General features: G+C 39.9%; 2 protein-coding genes across 10 annotated transcripts in view; both read right to left on the minus strand.

The window, feature by feature from the left end:
* The window catches only part of usp47 (ubiquitin specific peptidase 47), a 29,643-nt gene extending 15,259 nt beyond the window's left edge, over positions 1–14,384 (minus strand). The window contains exons 1-8 of one of the 7 annotated variants that reach the window (XM_020055682.2): positions 14,112–14,384; positions 3,129–3,344; positions 2,348–2,461; positions 2,054–2,207; positions 1,863–1,959; positions 689–834; positions 417–496; positions 76–96 (exon numbers count right to left, since the gene is read on the minus strand). In XM_020055682.2, coding sequence (XP_019911241.2) covers positions 76–96; positions 417–496; positions 689–834; positions 1,863–1,959; positions 2,054–2,207; positions 2,348–2,461; positions 3,129–3,344; positions 14,112–14,162 — 879 coding nt within the window. In that variant the 5' untranslated portion in view covers positions 14,163–14,384. Of the gene's footprint in view, positions 1–75; positions 97–416; positions 497–688; positions 835–1,862; positions 1,960–2,053; positions 2,208–2,347; positions 2,462–2,568; positions 2,713–2,813; positions 2,839–3,128; positions 3,345–14,111 lie in introns of those variants that run through there. The other 6 variants (XM_020055698.2, XM_020055693.2, XM_020055705.2 and 3 more) reach the window with 6 other exon arrangements.
* Positions 14,385–15,683: 1,299 nt separating this feature from the next.
* On the minus strand, positions 15,684–20,057 carry clec3a (C-type lectin domain family 3, member A). 3 transcript variants are annotated; one of them, XM_010880858.3, is made up of 4 exons: positions 19,945–20,057; positions 19,753–19,845; positions 18,512–18,889; positions 15,684–17,059 (listed from the first exon to the last, which is right to left on the minus strand). In XM_010880858.3, coding segments are annotated over exons 1-4 (576 nt in total). In that variant the 5' UTR covers positions 20,048–20,057; the 3' UTR covers positions 15,684–17,057. The 3 variants fall into 3 exon arrangements, with proteins under 3 accessions (XP_010879160.1, XP_034143055.1, XP_034143052.1); XM_034287164.1 differs by lacking the exon at positions 15,684–17,059 and having other exon boundaries at positions 17,437–18,889; positions 19,753–19,839; XM_034287161.1 differs by lacking the exon at positions 15,684–17,059 and having other exon boundaries at positions 17,437–18,889.
* Positions 20,058–20,389: the final 332 nt, after the last annotated feature.

A 20,389-nucleotide genomic window follows, 5' to 3' on the forward strand; every position in this document is an offset into this window, starting at 1 on the left:
GTACTGTGTATACAATGTTTATACTTACAAAACCATTCAATCACTTATAAAATAATAGAAGTATCAAATAAGTACCGTAATTGAAGAAAACTGCTGCTGGGGACACAAATATAGCAAAAATCAAAATGGGGCTTACACCGATTAGCCACACTGATACTGGAGAGCATTCTTTACAAATACAGCAAAACACAGGGGAAACTCACGTGCAAAAGCCTAGTGCTAACTGTCTACAGTGAATGAAGTGTTTACTGTTTATACCAAACTCCTAAGATCAAAAATAGCTAACCCTCAGGCTTGCTGGCCCTTTCCACCCTTCCACAGTAGGCTCTTTGTTCTGGGCCTGAGGGAAGGCCACTCATTGGCTCTCTGGATTAGTGTTGTCAGACAAGGGGGATGGGCTCTCTCTTCTTTCATACCTGCTCTGTCTGCTTCCATTTCTGCTCCAAGGCATCGAACATGACCCTGCACAGCTCCTGAACGTCATGCTGCTGCCAGGCTGAAAACACACAGAGAGCAGCACACCACAGTAGACACACACAAGTCAGGCACAGTAAAAGCCTAAACAAACCATACTGTTCCCCCATCACCACACTCCACTATTTCTCAGAACATTAGGGACAGTTGAGATCAATGGTAAAGCCGAGGCTGCCTGATGGAGGTGTCTCCACATAGCAGAGTGACTGCCCACCCTCGCTGCTGTCCCATCCAAAGCTGCGGGTCACGTCGGTGGTCTCAATTGCCCTCTTCTTACTGGTCTGCAGGAGCACGAACAGTCTCTGTAGCTGGTAAGGGATACTGGTGACTGGGTCTTCTTCCGACTCCTCAAACTCCCAGCTGGAGGATACAGTGGTCAAGTAGACAGTTTAAACACAATCCTGCTTTTATTAAAATACCCACAAACAAAGGACATGTTCCTCTGCTCAGACTTTGCTGACAACTGAAGGATTACAAAACCTGGCAAGGTCATTTAACCAGCATCTCAGCTAACCTGGTGGTTCCCAAACCCCTTTCTTCATAGGGGAACATCCCATGAATTATACTCATCAATTTCTCATTGAAATAAGGTATTTCTGGCTGAGTGCACAAATTTTTCAGTGGTCTAGGTAAATACTCCTATTTTACCTAGACCACTGGGGGGGGGGGCTGGCCTGGCTCAGCTCCATCCGGGGTGGGTGGTACTGATGTGGGAAAAGCTTGTCAGGATGTGTTTACGTATGTGCTGACTTCCCTGAGTCTGTTGGGAGTTGTGACGAGGTATGACACTAAACAGGCATTGCAAAATTGGGAGGGAGGAAATGGGGGGGGATCAAACATTGAATACAATAATTAAAGGGGTGATGGTTAGGTTGCATCTCGGAGATGCAGAGGGAATACAATTTTACTACATGAAATTCTGACAATTTCTTCTCCAATCCTGTAACCAGCTAAAAATTACATAAGCGTACATAATATTGCCATGGTTGTCAAAACTTACAATAGTATTCATGTGAGCCACGTATTTCGTCACTTGAGAACAGTAACGTAAAATGTTCGACAAACATATTTCTCTACAATACTAACTCTTCTAAACAGTAAATTACCATGTTAAATTTAACCAGACTACTTAAATTTGGTCTAAAATAGGTTCGAGGTTAGTGGGATTTCCTTAACGAAAGACTGCTGTTGGGGAGGAACGCCCTCTGCCACCAAAATTTATAGTAATTAGGAACCAGTAAGGCAATCATAGCAGTATGTTATAGCAAACTGTCAGTCAATGACTTGGCATGCAACCATTGGCTGATGCATGCAGTGTCAGAGCAGGGGAACACAAGCATTGTTAAGAGGAACAACACAACAGAAGCTTCATGTGAACAGGTACCTACTTGTACAGCGCATTTCTGAACTCTGGAGTCATAAACAGTGTTTGTAGAAGGCTGTTCAAATAGCAGGTCATGGCCTGGTTAACCAAACCTACATACCCTGCAGTGGGGTAGAAGAACGAAGAGAGGAGTCAGGGGTCATATGACAGGAAACAAGGTTGTGTTTACCTGTGGGGTTGACAGAGAGGTTGTACCTGTGTCAGATTTGTTGAGTATGGAGGAGTAGGAGTAGCTGGGACTGCTATAGTCGCTGCTGCAACCCACCGTGCAGTCTCTGGGCAGTGGGCCCATTAAACGCTCATGGGAGCTGTCATCCAGGCCACTGCTGTCTGCTGTCCCCAGGTCGTCCTACACAAGGTAGGAAAAGAAGAATTAAGCATATATCACTCAGTGTTTAGGAACCACTAGTCTTCTACATTTAACAAGACTCAACTGACTGTCATGTCCAGGCCGATATTCATATGAACCAGTAATACGTCTTTATCTACCGATGCAAGCTGTGGCTGCTCTCCGTCTTTGTCTGTGAGCTGGAGGAAGTTCCTCTTCCCGGCCTCGAAGCCGGACTCAGTGAGGGACATCTCACTGCTGAGGTCAAGTGGTGCCTGGGAGAGAACGGGGGAAAAAAGGGAAAAACTGTTTTGGCTAGGCTTTGTCCACAGCACAAGGCAGCCTCAGGCAACTAACAAACTAATGTGCCAACCATATTCACCTAGGATTTTATAGTACTAGTTGCTCCAAATACAACTCAATAAGCATAACATAAACAATCTGTTAGAGGTTTCCACTGAATTCCCAAAGAGAATCCTTCTCATGTTGATCAGTCAAATGACCTGGGCTTGTAGGACCGGTGTGTTGAGTGTGCTACGTAGAAGCAGATCTCTGTCATGTAATGTTGGCAGGAGGAGTGGGAGGAGGGAAGTAGCAAGCAGTGGAAATAGAGCTTAATCCACTGACCTACTCTGTGAGATAACTCCAGCTTCAGCACCTGGGTCAGAAGCAGGATTAGCTGTGGGACAGGTAAGGGGCTGGTGGACATACAAACAAAGCTATTTACAACCTGTTGGGAGGATCCAAACGGCACCATTTACAGCCGATGGCCAGTAATTGAGCCTCAGTATAGCACAGAGGATGGCCTGTGTAATGGCCATGTGAGCAGGACCGAACAACAACGCCGGACGTACTGGACAGAGGCACGCGCACAAGACCCCAAAAAGGGACCCAATGAATGGGCCCTTCATCATTATGTTATCTAAAGAGAAGAAAACTCACCACGTCTGTGGTCTTGCCCCATGCCAGGTCAAAGGTGCCACTGACATAGCCGGCTTTGTGGGCAACCTCGTTAAAGAGTTTGGAAAGGGTGGTGGAAGCTGGTAGGTTGAGGGTGAGCCTCTCGTTGACCGTCTTAGCATTGGTTGTGTCCTGGACTATGCACAGCACCCTGGGCTCTTCCGCTGCATTCTCTGTCTGCAAGAGACAGCACACACCCTGAGCATAGACGGCACAATGCCATTAAGCATTCAGGCCTTATGAAACAACTTTGTTATCAGTAGCAGTTTATTAGCATGCACTCAGGGAGCATAGAGATGTAACCACAGTCACAAGTTAGGGCATAGATGAGAGCAACCCATCCGGGTACTTTGCTTTCGCGTTATACTCCTGCCCCTGTTTGGGGGAAAACAGACCATTTCATTTGAATGGCGGTGAATACAAAATCCGACGTTAACAAAATAAGAAAACTATATTGCATTTTAGCAATTAGGAGCACAAACACTATGGCCAGTCAGGCAAACAATTATTTCATGTCGTAAACACAAGAAATAGAGGGGTTGAGTGTTCCATTCATTCTGCCTCCATCAAAGTCGACGAACGACCCAACCAAGCCAGAGGTGTCATATCTTGATAGGATATATAAAACTACCTTATTGAATCTCCAGGTCATGTATTTATGAAATCTGTCACTTTATTTTGCTGTTTTGGTAGTCTGTCCAATTTGACATTACTGTAAACTAATATAATCGCTGTTGCTTAATTTAGTTTTTGAAGATTCAAATCCCTAAAATGTTCTTATAAAAGGCATAAATGCAGCATTTAGACACTTAGACACTGAACTGGAATCATGACGATAATCATGACAGGGGAAGTGAATTTTCAGAATGTTCTATGTACTGTCTTTTCAATGCAGCATCAACATTCACTTCTTTGACTTATAACATTATAACTGTTGACTTTAGCATCCTTAACTACCCTGTGATACAGTGTTTGCCACAGACATTAACATGTTGACTGGACAGGTCCCATAGTTGACCATTTGGGACCCTCTGCGGATGGCCTGAAGCCACAGACCTCACCTTTTGCTGTCCTTAGCTTTTTTGGGATGTAAAGAAACGCGTATACTAGTTTTTTCCCCCTTGTTTGACGTGCAAAACCCAACGCAGCAGCTTTTAGGCATGGTACCAGTACTATTGACAATTTTACACCGTTGCCTTCTGCATGTTCACAGCACTCACATTCCCCCAAAAGGGGGCGTGGTCATTCGGACGAGTGGAAAGTGACGTATAGCTGCTCTCATCTATTCTTCAGACCCTAGAAAAGAAAAGACTCTGCTCTATATATTTTGCCCTCCATCTTCAGGCATTTTAGGGATAGTGTTTTCAGGATGATGTGCGGCAAACACAGCGATTAGAGTTTAGGCCAAAAAGTTATATTTTGGTCTCATCAGACCATAGAATCTTCTTCCAATTGGTCACACTCTCCTATATCCCTTCAGGGAAACTAGCCAAGAATTGATGTTAGGGTTGGGTTTTTTCAACAATGACTTCCTTTTTGCCACACTCCCAAAAAGGGCACTTTTGTGAAGCACCCAGGCTTTTGTTGCAGTATACTCAGTGTATCCCAACTCAGCCATGGACGACTAACTCCTTTAGATTTGCCATAGGCCTCTCGAAAGATTCCATGACCAGTGCTGTTCTCGCACGCATACTCAGTTTTCAGGACGGCCTGTTCTAGACAATCACACGTTCCATATTCCCTCCATATATTAATAATGGACTTCACAGTGCCTCAGGTGATACTCAGTGTGGAACATATGGGGAAATATGGAAATGTTCTTATATCCTACCCCTGACTGGTGCTTTTAAGGAACCCATTTCTGGATTTGCTTTGAATGTTCCTTCATCCTGAAGACGTAGGTTTTGTTAGGAAATGTATTAACCAAATATGGGACCATGCAAATACAGGTGCATTTAACCTGAAATCATGTGAAACACCTTAACTGCACACAGAAGAACTCCATTCAACTAATTACGTGACCAAAGAAAATTGGTTGCACCATATCTCATTCAGGTGTGTCATAGCAAAACGGTAAAAACTGTAATCCAGTATTTTATGTTTTGTATTTGTAATAAATTGAGAACAATCTGTAAATTTTATGTATCACTTGGAAATTATGGATTTATAATTGCAATTTTTATTTGTAACAAAATCTGGAAAAGTTTGAGGGGGGTTCATAAGTTTGACAGTCATTGTATCACCATAAACAATTGCTTTTTAGTCATGCAACTGAAAATACTATAACATTTTTCATATCTGGTTAAGATGCTCATCATCTGAAACCATAAACAGCAATGAAGTCAAGACGTCAAGAGTCTCCTCACAAATACATGGAACCTTTAGGGCCAGTTAAGTTTATAATCGGTCTTGTGAGAACATCAAACCTGGGACACCATAGGCGAGTGAACCGACCCAGACGATGTCATTCTTAAAGTCATGGGCTAGCCATTTACAAACCCGATTCTAAAAAAGTTGGGACACTGTACAAATTGTGAGTAAAAAAGGAATGGAATAATTTACAAATCTCCTCAACTTATATTTAATTCACAATAGAATATAAATAACACATTGAATGTTGAAAGTGAGACATTTTGTAATGCCATGCCAAATATTGGCTCATTTTGGATATCATGAGAGCTACACATTCCAAGAAAGTTGGGACAGGTAGCAATAAGAGGCCAGAAAAGTTAAATGTACAGATAAGGAACAGCTGGAGGACCAATTTGCAACTTAATATGTCAATTGGCAACATGATTGGGTATAAAAAGAGCCTCTCAGAGTGGCAGTGTCTCTCAGAAGTCAAGATGGGCAGAGGATCACCAATTCCCCCAATGCTGCGGCAAAAAATAGAGGAGCAATATCAGAAAGGAGTTTCTCAGAGAAAAATTGTTTGAAGTTATCATCATCATCTACAGTGCATAATATCATCCAAAGATTCAGAGAATCTTCGGGCCCTCAGACAGCACTGTATCACATATAGGAATGATACTGTAATTGAAATCACAACATGGGCTCAGGAATTCTTCCAGAAAACATTGTCGGTAAACACAATCCACCGTGCCATTCGCCGTTGCCGGCTAAAACTCTATAGGTCAAAAAAGAAGCCGTATCTAAACAGGATCCAGAAGCACGCCTGCGTTTTCCAAACACTATGGCCAGTCAGGCAATAGTGTTTTCCTCTGGGCCAAGGATCATTTAGAATGGACTGCGGCAAAGTGGAAAAGTGTTCAAATCAAAATGTCAAGTTCATTTTGGAAAACTGGGACGCCATGTAATCCGGACTAAAGAGGACAAGGACAACCCAAGTTTTTATCAAGTTGTATATAAATATTGAAGCAAGGGTAAATATTGAAGCAAAACCCAACATGGACCTTGTGTGAATACAGACAAATACCACTTTACCTTCATATCGAGACTGATGCCGGTGTAGCCTAAATATAGTCATGCATACATGTCCATAGTCCATTCATATAGAGTTATTTCCGGAAATAATTGGACACTAACAACTTTTGTTATTTTGGCAGTTTACCCAGATCTATTCATGTTAATGTTAAATAATGAGTATGGGCGTAAAGTGCAGTCTCTGACCTTTAATTTGTGGGTATTCACATGCCAATTGGAGGAAGGGTTTAGGAATTACAGCTCTTTAATAAGTAGCCCCTCTTTTTCAAGGGACCAAAAGTCATTGACTGAAACGTTTCATGGACAGGTGTGGGCTATTCATCGTTATTTATTCATCAATTAAGCAGGTAAAAGGTCTGGAGTTGATTCCAGGTGTGGCATTCGCATTTGGAAGCTGTTGCCGTGAACCCACATTTGGTCAAAAGAGCTCTTAATGCAAGTGAAAAGGCCATCCTTAGGCAGCAAAAAAAGAAATCCATCAGAGAGATAGCAGGAAAATTTGGAGTGGCCAAATCAACCGTTTGGTACATTCTGAGAAAAAAAGAACACACTGGTGAGGCCTGCAACACAAAAAAGCCTGTACATCCACGGAAGACAACAGTGGTGGATGATCGTAGGATCATTTCCATGGTAAAGAAATACCTCTACACAACATCCAGCCAAGTGAAGAACACACTCCAGGAGATAGGCATATCATTATCAAAGTCTACTGTAAAAAGAACTTCATGAGAGCAAATACAGAGGGTTCACCATAAAGTGCAAACCATTCATAAGCCTCAAGAGTAGAAAGGCCAGATTTTGCCAAAAAAACTTATGCTGTACCAGTTATGGTACAGCATTCTTTGGGCAGATGAAACTAAGATCAACCTGTACCAGAATGATGTAAAGAAAAAATTTGGAATAGGCGTGGAACAGCTCATGATCCGTAGCATACCACACCATCTGTAAAACACGGTGGAGGCAGTGTGATGGCATGGACATGAATGGCTTCCAATGGCGCTGGGTCACTAGTGTTTATTGATGATGTATAGGGATATATTGTCTGTTCAGATTCAGACAAATTGATTGGACAGGGCTTCACTTTACAAATGGACAATGAACCAAAACATACTGCGAAAGCAACCCAGGAGTATTTTAAGGCGAAGAAGTGGAATATTCTGCAATGGCGGAGTCGATCACCTGTATGCAAGGGACAAAGCTGAATACCAATATTGGATGGCCGTGCTCTTTGGGCCCTCATGCAGCATTGCATTAAAAACAGACACAATTCTGTATTGGACGTCACAGCATGGCCTCAGTAACACTTCCCAAAAACCATTGTCTGTGAACATAGTATGTCGCTGCATCCACAAATCCAAGTTAAAACTCTACCATGCAAATAATAAACCATATATAAAGAAGATCTACAAACACCACCGCATTCTCTGGGTCAAAGCTAATTTAAGATGGACTCAGCAAAAGTGGAAAATTGTCCTGTGGTCTGACGAATCAACATGTGAAATCCAGACTAAAGTGGAGTGGGACAGCCCGGCATATCAGCACACAGTTCAAAAGCCAGCATCTGTAATGGTATAGGGGTGCATTAGTGCACATGGCATGGGTGACTTGCACATCTGTGAAGGCACCATTAATGCTGAACAATATATAGGCCTACAGGTTTTGGAGGGAATGCCCTACTTTCAGCAAGACAATGTCAAACCAAATTCTGCACATATTACAACAGCATGGCTCTGTAGTAAAAGAGTCCAGGTGCAAAACTGTCCAGCCGGCAGTCCAGACCTGTCACCCATTGAAAACATTTGGCGCATTATGAAATAAAAAATTAGGAGACCCTGAACTAGTGAGCAGCTGAAATCCTATATCAAGCAACAAGAAAAGATTTCACTTTCAAAACTACAGCAATTGGTCTTCTTAGTTCCCAAACGCTTACAGAGTATTGTTAAGAGGTGATGCAACACAATGGTAAACATGCCCCTGTCCCAACTTTTTTTGAAACTTGTTGCAGGCATCAAATTCATAATAGGCATGTTTTCCAAAAACAATAACATTTCTCAATTTCAATATTCAATATATTGTCTTTGTACCATTTTGAATTAAATATAAGAATAAATAATATGCACATCATTGCATTCTGTTTTTACTTGTATTTTATGCAGCGTGGGCTTCAGCTCTTTGGGGCAGACAAGGCTAGAATTTTCTGTCTAAATGAGAACTTTGGAAGAACGTTATACTGCATTATTCATTGCAGACATTGCCCAATCCTAATAACAACAATAATAAAAGAAAAATCATTCAGGTATTACTTAAGTTGAAAAATAAAAACACACCCCAGATTATTATCCTTCCATTCAAACAGTGTGTGAAGTAGGCTTCAATGCCAAAGTAGATCTGCCATGGTTAGCAATACAATATGCTTTAATTGAACAGAATTATTTTGAAATAACAAAAATGAATTTCCCAACAGTAATTAAAAAAATATTAAATATTTAAAAGAAGCAATGCAAACTACAACCTTCAGTCTGTTTTAACAAATACTGCAGTTCCACCAGCTGGACGAAATCCCTAAACATTGCATTTAAGCACAAACAATATGAACATTTTTAGGATATAAATTGTTACAGACATACCATAGCTCCTAATAAAAGAACATGGCTTTTCTGCACACTTGTACTGACACAACTATACCAATTGTTATTAATACTCAGCAAATTATTAGCAATGAATCATCCTGAAGTCTGCAACCTTTTTGCTCACAATAAACTACTCACATTACAACCTGTCTAGATGTCCCCCCATTCTTATGATTTTCAGATAGGTTGTCCCACATCCAATTCTGTGACTGAAGCTGAGTAAAGGAGTTTGCAAGTTGCTTGGCAGCACCGAACCATAAGGTACATCAGATTAGTCTTTTACAATTATTTAGCTTCACTGTTGTGTTGCTACTGTGTTGTTCATGGGCAAAATTCTATATGCAACCAAACCAATTGGCTACAATAGCTGCTTGTCAAAAAAACGCAGGTTTTAAACTCTGTGCTATCCTTACAGCTCTTATTAATCTCTTATAGTCTTAGTCTACTTTGATAACTAGCTCAGTGATGGTGAGATTGGCATACAACGCCTACATTATCATATCTACCAACATTGTTTGTTAATAGAACAATTGGCAATTACAAAATACATTATACAATTATTTGTTTCCAAATTAAACAATCATCTCATCCAAATAAACAATGGTCAATTCACAAATAGAACTGTTGCTGGTCAAATCAGTAGACCTTAGTAAATATTTAGCTACAACCAATCAATGGCTTGTTACCTAAAGGGTGCAGAAATAAAATGGCTAACTGGCTATTTTTCTCTCTCAGAAATCCTCAAACATTTATCTAACCAGCTATGCTGGCCAACTAGTTAACCGAACCTTTCAGAGGGTTACTCTGAATGTGCAGACTACTGACAGTAGTAAAAAACTAAATTTTGCTGACCAAATTTTGTTTGGGATGAAATAACAGTGGCCTGAGACATGAAACGTTTTACAGTCAGCGGGGGCCTTAAGTACACAAGATAAAATTGTATAGCATGTATTAAAAACCACTTACAGACACTGGTTAGGCAATGAATTGCCTGAGTTAATCCAGTGTAAACAACAGCTCTTGCAGGTCTCTGATAGGCAGCTCTTCAGAGAAACAATAAATCAGTTCACTCAAGCAATCAGGAAATCAAAGGCAGGATTTTACGAACAAAATTGCTTTCAATGGTTCTGACCCAAAAAGTTCTGGGACAATCAAATCCATGGGTAAGAAACAAACAAACAAAAAAATCTAACATCCTTGCAGCTGCCTCTTGGTGGCACATTTAAAAATGCAATCCGCAGTGACAAAAGCTAGAATTGTTGAGAGGTTCAACAGTCACTTTTTCAGAGCTGTCCTTGCATTTAAAGCTGCACTGCCCACTCCTGCTGCCACATTGTCACCACAGCCCCTGTATAGTTGTTCCTCAGTGAACCCCCAGTTTGAGCCAAAGCTTGTGAACAAGGTATGAAGGAGCTGCAAAATCTGAACCTTTACTAAATCAGATGGGCTCAATCACAAGGACCCCTTTTTTCTGAGACTGTCTGCACATATCATCCCTGCCCCTATAACCTGCCTGTTGAACCACTCATTACAAATACCTGTAATCCAGGATTGAAACGCTTCTGCTCCAACAGTCATCTTAATAAAATCAGCAATATAGGGTTCTCATGAAGTTGAAGAACATGATTTGAATAAATAATCTGACTGAAGGCCTGCTGTCAATGCCTTTGATGGGGTCTATGGGTGTTTCTCAAGGTTTGATTCTTTGGTCAACCCTATTTAGTGTACATTATTAATGTGATGCTAGCTGTTTAACTACCACCTGAGCAGGCTAGAAACTGAGTCATAGGGAGCAGAAAAGAACAGTTAAAAGACCTGCGTAACAAGGTAATGGAACTTTATAAAGATGGAAAACGATATAAAAAGATATGCAAAGCCTTGCAAATGCCAGTCAGTACTGTTCAATCACTTTTTAAGAAGTGGGAAATTCGAGGATCTCTTGATACCAAGATAAGGTCAGGTACACCAAGAAAGATTTCAGCCAAAACTGCCAGATGAATTATTCGGGATACAAAGAAAAACCAAAAGGTAACCTCAGGAGAAAAACAGGCTGCTCTGGTAAAAGACGGTGCGATTGTTTCAAGGAGCACAATACGATGATACTTGAACAAAAATGAGCTGCATGGTCGAGTTGTCAGAAAGAAGCTTTTACTGCGCCAATGCCACAAAAAAGCCTGGTTACAATATGTCCAACAACACCTTGACACGCCTCACAGATTCTGGCACACAATAATTTGGATTAAAAATAGAGCTTCATGGTCACAACCATAAGCACTATGTTTGGAGAGAAGTCAACAAGGCCTATAGTGAACAGAATGCCATCCCTAATGTGAAGAATGGAGGTGGCTCAGTGATGTTTTGGGGGAGGTGTGAGCTCTATAGGTACAGGAAATCTTGTGTAAATTGATGGCAAGATGAATGCAGCATGTTATCAGAAAAACACTGGCAGACAGTGCATATATTACCAATTCTCCAAGGGTATGCAAACTTTTGAGCACACCTGGAACTAATTCCTTATTGAATACTGCGCTGTCCACCATAAAACATAACAAAAACATCCCATGCTCCTTCTTTGACCTCCACCTTCTTCATAATATAAAAAACATGCATGCCAACCACAGATCCTAGGCATAAGTCTGTACTGCTAACTCTCATTCAATACCCACGTCATCCACATTGAGTGTAAAGTGAAATCCAGAATAGTTTTTTTGGTTCCTCAATGAGGCCTCCATCAATGCTGGCAAGAACAGTCTTGTAAAACCTCATTTCCGGCCAAACCTTGACAATCGCAATGGCAACGTAATGTAAAGACTTACTGCTAGAAATCGCCTAAATAAATGCGATGTAATTTAATATACTGCCATCAACTTTGTCACCAGTGTCCCTACACTCTGATTAACGGGCTGTTACAACATACATGACAGATTACTTGCAAAACCTACACTTTCTTTGGCCGTCATTCATTTCAGTTTTCTGTCGCCAATGATTAGAACAAATCGCAAAAGACCCTTAAACTTGACATCTCGTCACACTCCCACTTAAAAAAATATATAAAACTGGCTGTAATTTTCAAACTAATGGTGTAAAGGTATATATTGCAGTTTGAGTGTCACAGTTCGGTACAGCACAAAAATCGATTTTGACATAATAGCAATTTGATGTTACCTTCCCAGCATACAGTGTTTATTGGTATTATACTTAATTGAGGGAATGGTGTTCTGTGTGTTGTACTGTCCTCTTTCAACTGTATTCCTTAGGCACTGTCTTCACTGAAAATGGGAACAGTTGTGGAGCCCAAATCGCAGTTAAACCATAGTTTAAAATAGTGTAATCTATAGCCAGCTATAGCCAATATGTTATAACAACACACTTTTACACTACTACATCACTAATTAAACGATGTCTGTGTTTTGCTGAATGCCAACCAACATTAGTCTCCACCCTTATGCTAGCCTAAAAATATTTTCACAACACACCTTGCTTTTATCCATGATCTGTTAATTACGTAATTTGTTAGCTAGATTCACATTTCTAGTCAACATGGGCTTTCTATGCCTAAAGTGAGCTCCACATTTCCGCCCACTCAACCAAGGCCGTAGCTGGATTATCTACAATAAAGCTCCATCGGAAAATGTAACAAAACACCCACACATTTAACAACACATTAATGTGTTGTGTAATATTCACCCGAAAAGTGTGCGGGGAAAACTGTTTTGAAAAACAATAAGTCAAATTTGATGTATGAAAAATATCAGTGGTTGTTCTGGACGTCCGATAAGCCCTTATTGAAACTGATGTACAGTAGTGACAGTGTAATTACAAGGATTACACTTAAACTACCGATCGCAATTTCTGAAGCAAACGAGGGTACTAGCTATAGCTATATAACATTACTAGCTATAGATATTTAAGGAGCGAGTTCAACACTGAACATTTAAAGACGCGTTCACACCTTCGACCAGGATTAAGGCCTTATTATGAAAGTCCAATAACACCCGCAGCAGTTTTGAATATCCTAGTAGCAATCTGACTTCAGATAGGTAACGTAGGTATTAAGCAAATTAAAATTGGTCATCCAAAAGTCGAGGCCGTTCAGAAAGGTGTTTCGCTCGTCAAGAAAAAATATCTAGAAGGCTACTACTTGGTAGCAGTGTAGCTAGCTAGCGTTATACTAAACATGAGCAGTTAGTTACAGTAGCTATTGTATTGGTTGAAGTTCCCCGTTCCTACTTGCAAGCAAGCTAATAGTTATACCCGTTCAACAACAAAAAAAGCTGCGATATCATGTCTTCAGTAACTATTCATGTTATATTTGAAATGTACTTAGCTGTGTATGTTTATAACAACTAATCTTCATTGCTCTGTATGGTTTTATATTTAGCCTTTAATTACAGCGTTTAACTAAACAATCAAACTAGCTAGCATGTCAACAATGTCTTCTGGTTAACCACTGTTAGTTACAGTAGCTAGATGAAAGCTAACGTTAGCGAGCCAACTGCTTTTGTAGGGTTTTAGCTACTGTACGTGTCAGTGACATAGGCTGCATTAGATAACTACAGTAATACCTACTTCCCTATCTTATCTAACAGTTTTTTTATATAATTGGCTGCGACGGGGGTGAACGTGCGCAGTTTTAACTAGTAACGAAATCATAATAAAGCTAACGAGCTAGCATGCTAACACTTGATGACTAACGTTAGCTAGATGAAGACTAAGAGTGCCAACTGGGATAGTCAAGGTTGATGTCATTAACGCTATCTAGCTACGGTAAATAGACAATGCATACTTTTCAGTGCTATGCATCTAGACCAGTAATTGGTTGTCATGTGGATGATTGCTAGGGGCCTGTATTGCTGCCAGAACCCGGTCTGCACTGGTATGATAATCTCACCTCTTTGGGTAACGTTACGAGCTGGTTCTCTTCGCTGGGCACCATTTCCATTTGCGCGACAGTTTATACAGGCATCAACCCAAGCACGACGTCAACGGGAAAACTTTACGACGGTGAACACAAACATCATTTGTGTTTTTTCAACCCGAAGGTCAATAAAACTAAACTGAAAATAATAAAACTTTAATCAAAGTGATTGCAGATCACAAACACTATCAATGGGGAGAAAAAGCACAAACACTATCAATGGAGAGAAAAAAATGGCCGGTCCTCAGTTTCGCGAGATTTCAGAGGCATCAACATCCCATCCTAAACCTCTTTCGTGTCCGTGACCTATGATAACCTACGAGCATATAGGGCTGTGGAGCACCACATCTACCATAATTATTATTAAATTAATAAATAAGGTAAATTACTGACGTAAATATTTGCGTGCATTTGCATGTATAAGTGACGTGTCGATTTAAAAAATGATTGTGTTTTACTAATTCTGAACGTAAAATAATGATCTGTGGTTGTAAACACACTCTTTGGCAGTTCTTTAGCGCCCTACTGTGACAAGAATAAGCGTAGACTTCTGCTTCCAAAAGCAATTCGTGAGCTATTGGGGAAACTATTTGCACATTTTACACTGTATATACAGCAGCTCATAGGTTCAACATGCCCCTTTCCTTTGGAAACCCGTGTAGAACGTTTACTTAGTAGTTGAACCTTTATTATGAATAGTTTCTTTTTTCTAATTGCTTTGGCAATGTAAACACATTTTTCCAGTGACAAGTTAATTAGAAATGGTATTGAAATTTAGTTGATAGATCTAAAAATGGTACATTATTTTGAAATGAATAAAATTTGATTACAATTAAGTACAATTTGGTGAACTCGAATTACAATGTTTATTTTTGATTTTTGAGGATAACAAAAAATATACACAAACCTTATTGAGATTTAAAAATAAATGTCCTTTTCCAGGCAGGTTCATCATAGTTCCAGTTGATTTAAATGTCTTCATTATTACTTTAATAGCAATGGGCATTTTCAGATATGTAGCAATTATTTTATTTTTTTACAACCATACAACCTAATTTACAAAGGTCAACAACAATTACAGTAAACAGACTAAACATCATGTTTCCAACATTTGTAATGCATTATAGGCACTAAAACTTCTAATGTAATGTTACTCAACATGGCATTCCATAAATCTGGGGCAGTGTAGTCGAAAGCAATTTTAATTATCTCTGAGTAAGCCTGCGGTATCTCTAGTACTAGCTGATGTTCCAGAAAAAAAACATAACAGAATGTCTGTCAATGTCTGGGGATTTAAAAAAAATTATTAATTACTGCTTTAGAGATACATCAACTGAAGATACAGTACTATCTTCGCAGTGGGTTTTAATGGTTATGGAGAAAAACCTTATACCTGATAAATTGTACAAATTACCATACAATAATTGAAATCTCCAGCTGAAATGTCCGATCTGGGAAAGAAATCATTGGTTTAGAAGACAAAAGAAAAATGATATCAAATTCTAGCTTAATAAAACAGAAAGGGCACTGACATTTTAGGCAGGTTATTGTGTAACCAGAATGGCCCTTCAAAAGTAGAAATATTGCTTCTATTCCAATAAAGTAACTTGTTTTTCTGCATATGGTAGAGAGCAGCACATTTACTCGAATCGTGAATAGCATACACGTTAACCTCTCCTGGCTTAGATGAGATAAAAGATTGACTCTTTCACTTCTGCAACATCTTAAATGTACTAAACAATTCAAACAGTTAACACACAGCTCAGATGCTTATCAATATCACATAATACAAGCCACCATGTGTCTTCATAGTCTTCACAAGAGCTGAAAGAAGGCTGGGAAGCATATAATACTAAACAGAGCTATGACTACATCAAACTCTCTGCCACCTTATGTGACACAGGATAGCAATAAAATCGGATGAACAGATAAAACAACACCTTGTAGTACAACACTTACTGTGAAGGGATGCAGACAAAATTTGGTATTACAGTATTTATTGTTTGTTTTGTATTGTGGCTGTTACTGTGTTTTTTTATTTTACATTGTCTTTGGAAAGTATTCAGACCCCTTCACATTCTCCACATTTAGTTATAATTGGTAAAAATAAAAGTGCCAATCCTAACACAATGCCCTACAAAAAACTGAAATGTGTCATGTTCATAAGTATTCAGAGTTTTTAATAACTACATTATAGAAGTGCTTTTGGCAGCAATCACAGCTTTAAGTCTTCTTGGGTATGCCATCAACTTTGCTCACCTGGATCTGGGTAGTTTCTCCCATTCTTCCTAATAAATTCTCTCATGCTCTGTTTGATTGGATGGGGAGCTTATTGTTCTCATTGATGTACCAACACAATGCTCTGTTTCCAATAAATGGTAGTACAGGGAGAGACACAGGAAATGGAAACAGAGGGTGTGTGCGTTTTATTAACAAAAAGGATGAGTTGATGATGTAATGGAGAAATCAAAAACACCTTTTATGGGGAGGGCGCTGTATGTCTGGGGTGGTTTGGGCAGAAAGGGTGCTGGGGATTGTAGCCTTGGCGGTTGCTTCTGCGCCCTCCATCTCCTGGCCTTTTACTCTTCCTCCTCTTTCTCCTCCCTTTCCTCTTTTTTCTCCTTCTCTTCCTCCTCCTCCTCATTCTCATTCTCCATCTTGAAGACTTGTCTGCTTCATCGTTTCTTTACCTTTGGCCCCTGCTTCGAGGTACACACTGGAAAGTCTAAATACCTCTTCTGATTAGGTTCCAAGGGGAGGCAGGTGTGTAGGGGCGGGCATAGCCCATCTGGTAGTTTTCGGAAACATCCGGAAGGTACCAGCTGTTTCTGTTCGGGGCATTGGTGCGATGCTGATATGTTGGGTCGTCATAATGGGATTAATGCAGGGGATTATGATAGTATGTCGTACCTAGATCCCTCCTGTATGGAACCAGAGTTACAGACAACTTAAGTTCTTAAGTTCTCACTTCAAAAGTTTACAGAAAATGTTTACGTTTTTCGGAAGGGTAATACAACATTTATTTCTTGATTGGGATCTACTCTTGGGTCTCACAAGGATACTTTTATTTTCGCACTTACCTGTACATTTAGGTAGTCACCATTTCTAACTTTTCTAACTACATGACATTACTTTTGTATAAAAAGAAATGGATTCTGTTACTCTGTTGCTAGATGGTATTGGCTTTAAAACATTCACTATCAGTGTTTCACACAGTGGAAGAAGAGCAAGTTAAGTGTTTATCTAGCATCTGCCAAACCTCTAACTCAATGATGGACACTTACAAACTAGAGTGGTATCATGTGTTTTATTTTTATGTATCCTTTTATAATGATCAAGGGAATGTTTTACATTTTGTATTTTAACCACTTTTTACTCCATGAAGCCTTACTTGTTATTATGGTAGAACAGGACGTGTTTTTGTAAATATATTCAGCCAAGCTTTTCTGCATCATAACACAGTATTTGCTTTACCTCGAATATTCTGCCAAAACCTGAACAAATTGGAAGAGAGTGCATTCTCCAGACAAATGGCAACAACTAAGATTGGAAGCACCAGACCCACCACAAAGGGTCATTAGAGCGCAATGAGTTAAAGTCCCTACCACCCCAGACATTGCTGGACAAATTACCCACCCTCTCTAAGACACTCATGGGCAATGTCTCTTTGCTGAGCTCAAGAATAAAACTAGTGATTGTAGCTGTTTTGTGGTGCAGTGTTTTAAACCACTTCAGCATTAGGGACCAAGGGATAGTTTTTCTAAAGTGGATAGGATTAATTGCATAGAAATCGAAAGAAATAAAAATAATTAATTGAACCGAGGTCTATTATATTTGTATTTATTTAATTAACTAGGGAAATTGTATTTATTCCTTTCTTTGGCAAAATCGTATTAGAATGCTGGCTTCAGGTTGTCAATAACCATGTGGTCTCCAAGGTGGCACACAAGTTAGGGCAGTGTTTCCTAAAGTGAGTGTGAAAGTGATAAACAATTGCAAATGAATCGAGCTATTGACTAAATCATTACATGGTCTATAACAATTTGGGGGGACCACTGAATGATGCACTGGTCTAAGTCACTGATTCAGTTATGCTGTGTCACTGCAGGCAAGAATTCAGATGGTAATCTAAATGTAACAATCTACCTGGTGGGTGGATGCGTGCCTGACACAGAAGCCTACATTAATGTTGCAGGCTGCTCCAAGCCTCAACCCACTCTATCTCTCTGGTCCAATCTAGGAAAACGTAAAATGTGTTGAGCTAATTTAGACCATATGAAAACAGAGCGGTCTATTTTAACATAGGGGTATGATTATAGGGTGCCTGAGAGAAAAGGTTTGAGAACCAATCATTTAAGGAATGGGATATTCACAAATGTATTTTTTCCTGCCAAGGCAAACTTCATCATGCCACTTTCCCTGTGCGGCCAGTGACAGCACTACACAGCTCTCCCTCTTGGACCCTGTTGGTTGTTTCTTCATCTTGTCCCAGTTGAAGTAACTGATGGGCATGCTGTTCACATCTACATACTGGCCCTCCTTCACAATGTCTGTCACACCAATCCAGAATTCCTTGGTACCCGGCACACTCCTCTTGGCATAGTCCCTCAGGTCGTTGTTTTCATCGATGTTACGTGGAGTGGCAAGGGTTCCACCCCATGCAATGCAGTGTTCATTGGCCTCATGGTAGTGCTTGGATTCCTCAATGATCAGGTAACATTTCCTGTGTGCTTTTATGCCACGGAGACAAACTGGAAGCAAAGGGAAGCGGTTTGATAAATTGTATCAAACTTCAGGAAATAACCCTTCCATGCTCAAATATTATTTACAGTAGCCACTGTATCTAGAACAGGCAACAATGTTAGGAAAAATGTAATAAGTTATTGACACGGTTAGTGTCCCAGCTATATCAAACTACATAACCTGCAGGTAAGTTCTGTTCAACAATGATAGATTGCTATACTGATTGAAAGGAGCACTATGGTCATATTAGATTAGATTCAACTTTTTCATTGAACTAGTATAAGTACAATACAACAAAATGCAGTTAGCATCTAACCAGAAATGCAAATATAAGAGGGCAGAAAATGTACAAGTATTAAGTGTATGTGTATTACAAGTTGAAAGTACAAATGTGCAAAGAAGGCAAAAGCAGTACAAAAGGCAATACTAATTAAAACAGAGAGCAGTGCATTACCCTCCCCAAACAATTATAATAGGTAAGGAGATCATGTCATTTTGAGATAAGACAACTTTTTTCAAACAGTGTGTTTGATCATTTTTTGGAGTTAAAATGTGTTACAAACATAGATTTTACTTATGTTGACAAATAACTTTTATTTAACCTGTTTGTGCCTAGAGGGACTTTTTTTTAAACATTAGCATGTTCTGAGTAGCTAGTGTGCGGTCCAGCGTTTACAATTTATACATGAATCAACAACCAGCACTTTTGTGCCAAAGTCAGCCCTGTAGTCCTCATTCTTGGTTATCAAAATAGTACAAATGATAGAGACACCCTGATACCTATAGCATGTGCCCTGAGGTTTCCCATAGCACTTGGTTAGTTAAAAAACAGACATCAGTATGAGAGCACAAATTAGTGACCTCGGCATACCTGTCTGCAGAGCAGAGATCTCCTTCAGGGAGTTCACCTCCTGCCACAGCTTCTCTAACTGCGATTTCACATCATCCTCATCTGATGCTGCATCTCAATGGAAACACAGACCACCAGGCAGATACAGTATGTCAGACAGAACATTGTCAGTATAAAACAGTACAGATTTTTTTATTTTATTTAGTGTGGTACCTCTCTGTAGTGATGTCACTTTCCTTATCCGGGATGGACGACTAAATCCCTGGTGGAGCAAGGTGAGGGACAGAACCAGAAATACGGAGACCAGATGCACCATTTCTGCAGTACATTCCCACCAGAGGAGCTGACAGTAAGGGCACACTGGGGGCAGTTCACTATATAGAGGCCAACTGTTTACTCCAGCGGGGCCTTACCTTTCATTGGTTGACACCATGTAACTTTGGATTTTTTTAAACATCAGGAAGGACTCAAATAAAATGGGTGGAGTGACAACAATGATGCCCCTGTTTCTGCCCATTCATAAATATTTACATGGGACATGGTGCAATTTATTTAGTTTTTTTTTAACCATTTCACAAACAAGCTGTAAATTCATTGACTTCAGCAGTACACAGAATGTTCTGTATATGACCATCTGATCGCTTACATGAACTCCCTT

Source organism: Esox lucius, chromosome 2 (genome assembly GCF_011004845.1).
Source record: "Esox lucius isolate fEsoLuc1 chromosome 2, fEsoLuc1.pri, whole genome shotgun sequence".
Taxonomy (NCBI): Eukaryota; Metazoa; Chordata; class Actinopteri; order Esociformes; family Esocidae; genus Esox; species Esox lucius.

Excerpts from the sequence above, each read along its gene's own strand:
- clec3a (XM_034287161.1), bottom strand. The coding sequence starts at position 20,047 with ATGGTGCATCTGGTCTCCGTATTTCTGGTTCTGTCCCTCACCTTGCTC. Across the intron at positions 19,846-19,944 it reads AGTGACATCACTACAGAGAG|ATGCAGCATCAGATGAGGAT; the intron begins GTACCACACTAA and ends GTTTCCATTGAG. Across the intron at positions 18,890-19,752 it reads GATCTCTGCTCTGCAGACAG|TTTGTCTCCGTGGCATAAAA; the intron begins GTATGCCGAGGT and ends CTTTGCTTCCAG.